Genomic DNA, 10967 nt, shown 5'->3' on the forward strand with positions numbered 1-10967 from the left:
GCATTGAGAAAGCAGCACCCCGGGCCAAAGTTCACATACTTTCTCACAATGCTACTATGCACTGCCGGCTCTGAAAAAGTGAAAAGGTGCTTGTAGTAAACGGTCTGCGTTTTTATAACGCCTTTTCCAAAGCACTATAGCATGAGTAGTGAGTACACACATTCACACACAGATGGTGGAGGCAACCATGAAAGGCACTAACCAAAGTTTGTGCACACACACTAAAAGCTGCTTCCAAACTCTGATGGCAAGTTGGCCATAGTCAATAGGACTGTTTGATAAAGGGCTAATTGTAACACATCCTTACCTCATAATTAATTAGTTTGTGCTAATCTGTGTGCAGATTAGTGATGCAATCAGAATCTGGCCAAATGTTACTTTTTAAAAGGTTCAGACTGGTTTAAGTGTCAAACGTCACTGTTCCTATGGGCTATTTTTAGGTCCTATATGGTTGTAAAGGGGAAAGAAATCACACTTGTGTGAAGTGAGGGCCGCCGGCTGTTGCAGCCACATGACTTAGAGCGCCCTCACTTCACACGGGTGTGATATTTTTCTCTGAAAGCCATACATATACATTGGAGGGTCACTATAGCCAACAAAAACACCTCTGCAAAACGCAGGCCAGCTCGTAAATAAACTATCCAGCACCCTTTGGGCGCTGGCCTAACGATGCAAGTCATCATACATGTTATAATGACCTCACTGACACGCACGACCTCACTGACACGCACACACGCACGCACGCACGCACGCACGCACGCACGCACGCACGCACGCACACACACACACACACACACACACTACACACACACACACACACACACACAAACAACCCCTTATCATCCTTTATGTCATGTCACATAATCTGAACCTGTGCCTTAGATAATGTTATCAGACAAGAATTCTGTGTTCATTTTGACAAGGTTAGCCATTAAAGTTAAGGTTTGACAAGGTACCCATTAAGACCAGAGTATTCGATTCTACAAATGTCTTCTAAATCCCAACAGAATTTTCAAAAATAGCAGATCTACAAGCTCATAGCACGGCGCCAGACCATAGCGCAGCAAATGCGCAAACCTTTGGTGCAAGTGAAGACTATGAAACTGTGGGGGAAAAGTATAAGATCCCAAGTGCATTCTTCGCCGGATTTCAAAGGGTTTACAAAGATTAGTGTCCTTTGTTAGTGTCATTAGTATACTTTGTCACGTGAAAGAGCCTTTATAAAGGGGTCTATTTGCAATCTGTGGCACTCTGTCAAATACAAGGACTTCTCTTTTGGTGCACCCTAACATTTGCCATTTCATAATGGCATTACCGGAGGGATTTGATGAATTCGATATGTTTGCATTCGGCACAGCTCTTCTCGTTGGAGGTAAGTACGAGAGCACCAAAGCTCCGCAATCACACACTAACTTAGGCTAATTTACCCAAAGTCTGATGGAGTGTATGGGTGAAATGTGCATTTTACTTGTGGTGTGTGGCTTTGGATAGATTCCATCATGAAAGTTTTGGAAGAAGTAAAAATGCAAAAATCTAAATTGATGCAGGCCATGATGACCTGATGGTATCAGGTTCAATGTTTGCATGTTATTTTGCATTTATTGTGGTGATGATACAGTGGCAAGCTTTTAGGGTAGACTACATTTGAGTCAAAATAATTGCTTTATTTTAGTATAAATGATCTATGCTGACATTGTGTTTATGAACAAATCAGAGACAAGGACATTGGACAGGTGTCCTATCATCAGCGATTCAAAAACATGCTGAAATGATGGACACACTTCACACATAATTAGGACATAAATGCTTTCTATTACCTATATCATATTTCATCTACCAAGCCAGTTAGCTGTTGGATATAGTTAGCATTTTCACTAACCTAACAAAATTACAGTTGATTAAATGTATAGGCTATAGGTAAAAATAAATGTCATAGTTACTCAGTGGTTGTAAAAGTACTCCATTGTGTGGCCTATACTTAAATAAAAGTATCAATACTGCAATGTAGAAATACTCTTGAATACTCTGTTACAAGTAAAAGTCCGGAATTCAAAATTGACTTGAGTAGCCTAAAGGTTTTGGCATGAAAATATACTTAAAGCACCACAAGTAAAAGTAGGTTACCAATTATGCAGAATGTCCCATTTCACAGGTTTCAAAAGTGAAATAGCTCACAACACGTCGTGATGCTGCGCATTGTGAGCTTGTAGATTGGCTATTTTCAAATAGCCAAAGTAGGCTATAAATAGGGCTAAAGTGGTAAACTACTATATGTGTAATAATAATCCAAATCTACTCCACCACTGCTAATTGCCACATGTCTGAACTACCGACAGACGCTGTTCTGTTGGTGACACGTACTGCCCATGTGACTCATGAACAGGGAGCTTAGAATGTGCTATGAGAGGGTTCACTAAAACCCATGTGAAGCGGAATAAAATAATAACATTATAATTTGGGACATATTTTAATAAATAAAACATTATTTTAGCCAATTTGTATGGGAGAGTCTGTTAGAGAGTCTGTTATCACAATGTTATTAGCACATCTGCAGTAGTTGGAGCTTGGTCTTTCTGCCTTGAGAAATTTAGACCCCACTTTTTGACATTGTCAATAAAGTTATTTGAAGCTGACGGTGTACCGGATTGGACACTAGCCGTCATCTTTATTGTAGTTTGTAGAAGGTTTATTTGTCACTATTCATACAGGCACAACAAGCAGCGAAAGTGTGGTAATATCCACAATAGCCCACTGTACAACATCAACATAACAATAATGATAAAGCTAAGGTAATAATAGGACAACAAAGAATTATTAGCAGCAAATACAACATCAACATAACACAAAAACATTGGCAAACAGACATAACCGTGTGTACGTGTCTATAATGTAGTTTGGACATTGTTGCATCGTTTGAACCCTGTTTAAAATTGGTCATACTTACACAATCACAATAAAACTTTTCAATGGACTGAAGTGACGTTAAAATAATATCCTTGTGTAAGAAGTTATTGACGATTGTTATTAAAGTTTTTATTTTATGGGTTTTCAGGCGCGCTGGGATTCCTCCTCAATGCAGCATCAGTATTGGCTTTCCTCCGAGTGAAGGAACTGCAAACGCCAAACAACTTCTTAGTGTTCAACCTGGCCCTGGCTGACATGAGTCTGACCTTAAACGCCCTGACAGCTGCTTATGCCAGCTATCTCAGGTACCAAGACTCTTTGAATTAATTTGAAACTTCTAACAGGGATGAACATTTCACTATTGACATTTATAGAAGGCTTGTCGTTATTTTGCCAGTGAAATCAATCAGTACAATTAGCTCTAAGCTATAGGTTGTTAGATGCAGTTATATTAACCAATTTCAGCATAGGCTACTGTTGTGACAAAGTAGCCTACTGTACCAATAACATTAAAGGGCTATTTCACTTTAAAACACGTCTAATTTGTAATTAGCTTGATTTAATATTTAGACATTTTATATTCATTTGATCAGGCATGGCCCCATATGTTAAACATGATGAACTCATTATGTAGAGGGAATCAAGCAACTTGAAAACTGAATATAGGCCCTTACGTCACACGACTTAACATGTAGATAAATCTTAAATAAATGACGTAACTCATTACCATGCAGTCACATGCTCTCCATAATCATGTTTATGTAATATTATTATCAGGTCATTCTCTACAGTATTATTGCATTATGTAAAAACAGTATGAGTGAGATGTTACCGTTTATCCATGTCCTCCCAGAGGGTGGCCATGGGGCCAGCTAGGGTGCACCTACCATGCCTTCCAGGGGATGATCTCAGTCCTGGCCTCCATCAGTTTCATGGCTTGCGTTGCCTGGGATAGATACCACCAGTACTGCACCAGTGAGTGTACCGTCGTATGACAATGCCTGCTTAAACACCTTCATACTTTCATACTCTGATGGGCATGCATGTCATTTTAGGTGAAAATGAATTCAAAGATAGTCGATTTGCAAGCTCACAGCACATAGCAAATTCACAATGCAATGTATTGTGAGCTTTATTCTATTTTTGAAATAAGGCTTAAATGGTTAAGGTACAGTAGTTCACCCAAAACTTGACTTATTTTCTATCAATTACAACACACCATAGCCAATAATTTGATCATCATGACACAGTCTCCAGTAGGTAAGAGTCTCCTACTGAGTCTTCTATTGACCGATTTGATTTGATTTATATTTAGCACAGTATAAAAACAATACAATAAAACATACAAAAACATGAGGGGATTAAGTGCTAGGATGAGGCAAGATTCAAGAAGCCCAAGGGGCTTATACGAGGCCTACTTATGTAATATAATATAATATAATAACATCTAGAACATGATTGTCAACACCGATGACCCGGACATCAAATTATTGGCCCAGAAATGCAACAAAAACGAAGATCCGATATTCATATTTTATAGAACACGTTTATGCCATATCACAATAGTACAATATCCCAAATCACAGACAATTTCCAGTCAAATATCATGATATGTATGTAATATTGATACTAGGGATGTCCCGATGATCACCCGATCCGATCGGGACAACCCTACTTTAAACCACCTCTTTCAAATCAAGCTGCTCTTCATGTTGACATCCTCCTGTAGGACAGAAGTTCTTCTGGAGCACAGCTATGTTCATGTCTGCCGTCATCTGGGGGCTGTCCATCTTCTGGGCTGCTCTTCCTCTCTATGGCTATGGCGTCTATGACTTTGAGCCCATGAAGGTCTGCTGCACACTGGACTACACTAAAAATGACAGGTGTGGTATACTATACACTAGCATACATGGCCAAATCCAGATCCAAATCCGGACTGAGCACCCTGCTTGTCAGGGTGGGGGACAGGGGGCTCCCAGTTCAATTATAATTATTTGGGGGAGTTGCAGCCTGAAAAGGTTGAGAACCACTGATGACCAGTGTTGGAAAGTAAGTAATTATTAAACAAAATGAATATTTTACTTAAAGTAATCTTATTAACTTTTTCCAGTAACTTTTTCCAGTAACTTTTCCAGTATAGTCACCAGTAACTAATAACTTTACATTTTGAGTTTTTCCATTAACCATGCAGTCACCAGTAACTAATAACTTTACATTTTAAGTAATAATATTACTAATATGTTACTATTTTCCAAAAGTAACTTGTTGCTATTTTCACGGGCCTTGGTGGTACTATGTGGGCTTGACTGTTTTGCTACATTAATGGTAGACTGGGTTGGGATCGAGTTGCTTTTCAGGCATACGGAAAAGATGCGTACTTGTCTGTACGCATGCATTATTGGATGCGGATGGGCAGGCCTTAAACCGTCCGGAACAAACTGGGTAGTGTGAGACTTTTGGGGACAAAAGATGCCATTTCTGGGGGCAAGAAAAAAACCCGAACTGGTTACTTTTAAGTAATACAAATATTACTTATTTTTAAAGTAACTAGTAATAGTTCATATATTATCGTTTGAGTAACCTTTCCAACACTGCTGATGAGTAAAACGTGTTGATTTGATCAGAACCCAACTGATCGAGGCACATGCGTTTATCATATGTAATCCATAGTAACAGAGCATTTCTACATTGCAGTATTGATATTTTACTTAAGTAAAAACTTTGAGTGCTTTTTCCACCACTGCACATGTGTTTATCAGGTATATGTAATCCACAGCAACTACACAAACTACCTGACGAGTCTGGTGGTTATCTACCTGATGTTCCCTACCATCACTCTGTTGACCTCTTATCAAGCCATCCACAAGCACTTTAAGAAGCTGCACAACCACAGGGTAACTATATGGTGTTTCACTGGTTCAAACGCAGTATTGCATACAGTTGGGTGCCACCGATATTGTCCCTTATGATTTGACCCATTTAGGCCTGACCTCAAAATTTTTAAAAATCCTTCTAAATTCTCCAGTTTTCTGAAATAAATATTTTCACGATTTTTCAAAAATAGCAGACCTACAAGCTCGTAGCGCGCCACTCGGTGGCGCGCTATGAGCTTGTAGATCTGCTATTTTTCAATAGCTAAATTATAACATAATGTTTAAAACACCAAAAGGGGTTCCCGCCCAAAATGGGTTAACTGTCCTTTTGCGCAGATCACGCAAACCTCAGCAAAAAGAAAAGGACAATATCGATGGCCTCCAACTGTACATTGAGGTTGTAATCCTATTACAGTATGTATACATTGTTTGTGTATTAATGCTCCGTGCTGTTAAATTTGCAATATAAAGTGAAACTTTATCCTTGAACTTTATTCCAGTTCAACACCAGCTTGCCTCTGAGGGTTTTGTTTATGTGCTGGGGTCCCTACATCATCCTGTGCGTCTACGCGTGCTTTGACAACGTCACGTTCATATCTCCAAAGCTAAGAATGGTGAGATACTGTAATGATGTAGATGGAATGGAATCACATTACTATCAGTTGGTATTGAGATCAAATGAAGGCAGACATCTGGAAAGCGTGTTTCTGTCCCCCCCTATAGGTGCTTCCGGTTCTTGCAAAGACGAACCCCATCTTTAATGCTCTCATCTACTCCTTTGGAAATGAGTTCTACCGACCAGGGTTGTGGAATTTCCTTACCGGAGAGAAGATCGTTGAACCAGTGATTAAGTTAAAAGGAAGATGAAAGGAATCTCTCGTGACGTTCTTGCTAGAAATAACAATGCACTCATACAGTATTGCAATAGGTTCCACATTGGAAGAATGTTTTTTTTGGTGCAGTGTTATCAGGTCAAGTCTTATTAAGGCGACCTTGAAGAGACGGTCCATTAAAATCTGTGTTTATATAAGGAAAGGGTCAATATGCTTAGTTTATAGTTTATGCCATATTACAAAAGATTTTTGTCCGGCCGGCCTTCATCGAAATAATGAATATTATCACTTGTACAGACTGATGAAAAACGGGCGGTCGGAAATATTTTGTGATATATCATATATATCATATGAACTACTCAACTAAGCAAAGGGACTTTTACTAAGTGTGACCCTTTCCTAATATAAATACTGATAGATGACTTGGACAACTCGCCAGGCGGTCAGAGCGCAGTGGAATACCGACAAACAAATTCAGCCGAGGTCACCCAAGGCTAAAAAAAAAAAGACAATCTTGTAAATCTGCTATTTTCCGTTGATTGTTCACGTTAGACCGAACGAAACAGTGTGACACATACATGGCAGCGCGCTGCCTGCACAACACATTGTACGTGTTTCAACTACTGTACAAAGTGAACTACAATCTGATGCATCAGTTTGACTTCAACATGTTAGGTGCTGTAAGAGCAATTACCCCATGATTCCCAAAGCACCAAAGGTGCACTGCCACTGCATGATGTTCGTTTTTCCCCATGTTGACCACTTGCAATAAATTACTGTGTTCCCTTTGACCCATTCTTTGATTTACCTATTCCCTTTGGAATAGCTGCAATCGTTGAATAGCCGTGACCACTGAACAAAAAAAATGGTCACCCTATAATAAGTGGCAGCAGGTACATTCATTACGGGTTACCCTGTCATGGCGGCAGTTGTCTTAGTAAAGTTGTCTTTACTAAAGCATAATTATACTTTGACATATTATTATATTGTCACTTGCCAAAAATGAATCTCCAGTATGCCAAAGTATAAATCAGAGAAGCATGCATAAGGTAGGAGTGGTTACTCTGCTAAGGGCTAACCCTGACAGACGGTCAGAGTTCATTTGGAATAAAGAACAGACAAACAAATTGACATATTCAATAATACATTACTGTTATTGATTAAAGTCGCTTTGTCTTATCTATGGGATGAACACAAGGAAATGACCAGGTAATTACATTAAACAAAACAGACTGTAAACATAACCGTGGCTCCCATTGTCCCTTTTTTAATTTATCATCTGTCTGTTATAGACCTGTTTATCATATTGAATGTGAGTGCTCCACTTTTTGAGACTTTAATTAAAGCTGTACAGCAGCCAACCTTTGGCCGGTTCCAGACAAAATCAATCGAAAAACAAATCTTGCTATAGCCTTCTTCCAGGACTGACATACTCTACCTGCAGTAAAGTGCAAGCATTTCATTGTATTTATTTATTTACTTTAGCTTTGGTTTGCATTAGGGTTTAGGCCAACATAGCATGCAGTTGCATCATCTCTCAAGCAGAATAAAACCTATTAGGTCCTGCACTGTGACGTCTGTGCTACACAGTGAACTCTAATAATCCAGTCCCTGTGTGTGTGTGTGTGTGTGTGCGTGCGTGCGTGCGTGCGTGCGTGTGTGCGTGCGTGCGTGCGTGTGAGAGAGAGAGAGAGAGAGAGAGAGAGATCTAGAGCCTATAGGCTCTTAAGTCTGTGTCACAGTAACCCTGGTGTGACTGCTGCACTCTGGCATGATGCCAGAGTGCAGTGAGAACGGCTGAAATCCTCTGACTGTCTCCCATCAGCTTGTCTTGATCAGGGACAGGGAGTCAGCACTTGCATTGTGGGTTATAGAGGCACACAGTCCTATAGAATTAAATAGGCATGTTGCCTGATTGCAGAGGAATGACATAACAATGTTAACTCTTGAACTCCAGCATCAAGTGTACGCTATAATGAATGATCATGTGCTCACATAATGTGGTACACAATTTTAACATCTACCCTGCCTTTTATTTTCTGGTCATTTTCCATACACACAAAAAAATTTGAAAAATATCCTCACTCATTAGTCACCAGAAGCAGGAACGTGCGTGTTGAGTCAAACATGAAGTTTGAAGTTGATTGCTTGGTAACTTAAAAACGGTGAGGTGCACACAAAAGTAGATGTTAAAAAAAGTGTTTTAAAGTCAAATAAACAGTATTTCCTACAGAAGGATATGGTCTTCCTGCTAGGACTATCACACCTCCAACAGTACATGGTGGACTATGCATGGCAGGGTGTCATCTTCCCTGAGCCAGGCCTAAACCGGACCGCATACCAAAAGTCAGTTCAGGACAAAACAAAAGGCAATTTCAATTTGGAAGAAAATACTGGTCTAAATTTGAGGGCAACAGCAACACAAAAGGTTTTCAGCTTTATTATAAAACATCAGGGTTATTAGGAATCAATAAAAATGATCTCAAACGTTGTTTTTAGAATTAAAAAACAGATATTTTATTTCAAACAGGGCTGAAGTAGTTAATGCATCTCCTCTAGGATTCCTGGTGCGTTCATTCCGCGGAGCCTTTGTCCAATCCGACAGATTATTAACACAGACTTCAGACTAAGAATGGCCTCTTGCAAACTATAAGGACTGCCTGCTGTCTGCGTGTGGACTAGTGGTCTAATTCAATTACAACGGCTGTTGATAGAAAGCATAACATTAGCAGTCAGCTAACAGGACATCAAATGCACACACAGCTTAATTACAGTATGTCCATGTTGTTTTTGCTGCGTCAGGATTTAGTTTGCCAACCACTAGGTGAAATTAAGGTGATTCATTGTGACTGAACATAAAGTCCCATGCACATGGACATGCAAATGTTACTGTTAATAGAATACAGATGGAATTCCGCATTTGCTGCATGGTCAAAAACAGTGGTGTAAAGTAACTAAGTACATGTACAGTACAATTTTTAGATCTTTTTTTATGTTCTTCAGTATTTACATTATATATTGTACTTTTACTCCACTATAGATTAGTAGTAGTATTATTACAAAACACGCTCACACTGTGAGCTTTGTACATATGTACATGTTTTTTTAAAGATTTGTAATGCATTTTCAACTTGAAATGAGAAATTCTGCACAATGAGTAGGCTACTTTTACCTAGTACTATACTTGTACCTGATGATGCTGATACTTTTGCACATTAATTTACTCAAGTACATTTTGAACACGGGACTTGTACTTGTATTGAGTATTTGATATACTGCAATGCATAATGTATAATTACTACTTAAGTAAAACATGTGAGTACTACTTCAACTTCCATCACAAACACGTGTCAAATAAAGACATCTGGCGTCTCAATTCAACGATGTAAATCAGCAAAAGCACGTGCTGCATGCAGTCCCACATGGATGAACTCACACAGAGGTTGATTTTAATCAGGCTCATTCTGGTCATAACATCTACACTGTAACTAGATGCACTCTCTCGAGATGCCAACTTGCGCCTTGCACACAACTTGTGCGCAAGCAGAGTTGAAGTGCGCCATGAAGTGCGCTCACCACTGCTGGTGTTGGACACACTACAGCTCACCCATTCTTGATAATTGGGATATATCGTGTCCTACCAAAACAATATCAAATTATTACTTATACTAGTACTAGTCCATACCTGTTTGGGGATATGACGATATTCTTTTTTGTCTTTCTTTTGCTGCGACGAATTTGGTTGAGTGCATTGTGAGTACATGTCATGCTCCTCTAACAACCCCTGACCCTCCATACAATGCATTCCATACATTACATAGGGCTGGACCACACATGGACGTATGACATCATCAACCTGCGACGGGAGCAGTCCCTATTGAGTGAAAGATTCTCTATATATGAAAGAAATAAAATATTGGTGTTTTTATTTTGTAATTTTTGTTATAGAGGGCAAGTATAGTGTTTTAAGGCATATTTGTCTTATTAGCCAGGGATCCTTTTAAGTATATAGAATTCACAATTCCAAAACACATTTCAACAATCAGGCATTTTCTTTGTAGATATATTTTAGTTTTTTTAAATGTTTTTTTTGTGGCTTTCGCCTTTATTTTATATATTTTATGGAGGGACAGACAGTAGGCTGACAGGAAATGGGGAGAGAGATGGGGGGAAGACATGCAGTAAAAGCCGTCAGGATCGGGAGTCGAACCCGCGGCACACCACTGAGCCATGGCCCAGGCCTTCTTTGTATATTTTAAACACTGCTATGTGAATATTTTCATTGTTCAGTGTAGGACGTCCTGGGAAGAACTGTCTGTTGGACCTCACACAGCGACGTGTCGCTGTGTGAGGTCCC

The 10967-nt window shown here is 39.4% G+C and overlaps 1 protein-coding gene across 1 annotated transcript; it reads left to right on the forward strand.

Moving 5' to 3' along the window:
* Window positions 1–1305: 1305 nt before the first annotated feature.
* Window positions 1306–6644, forward strand: rgrb (retinal G protein coupled receptor b; the record flags this gene model as incomplete). Its single annotated transcript, XM_079492367.1, has 7 exons — window positions 1306–1372; window positions 3053–3209; window positions 3758–3879; window positions 4634–4787; window positions 5681–5798; window positions 6278–6391; window positions 6501–6644. The coding sequence occupies 7 exons, from the start codon at window positions 1306–1308 to the stop codon at window positions 6642–6644; spliced, it is 876 nt and encodes a 291-aa protein (XP_079348493.1).
* Window positions 6645–10967: the final 4323 nt, after the last annotated feature.

Source organism: Electrona antarctica (assembly GCF_951216825.1).
Source record: "Electrona antarctica genome assembly, chromosome: 22".
NCBI classification, from domain to species: Eukaryota; Metazoa; Chordata; class Actinopteri; order Myctophiformes; family Myctophidae; genus Electrona; species Electrona antarctica.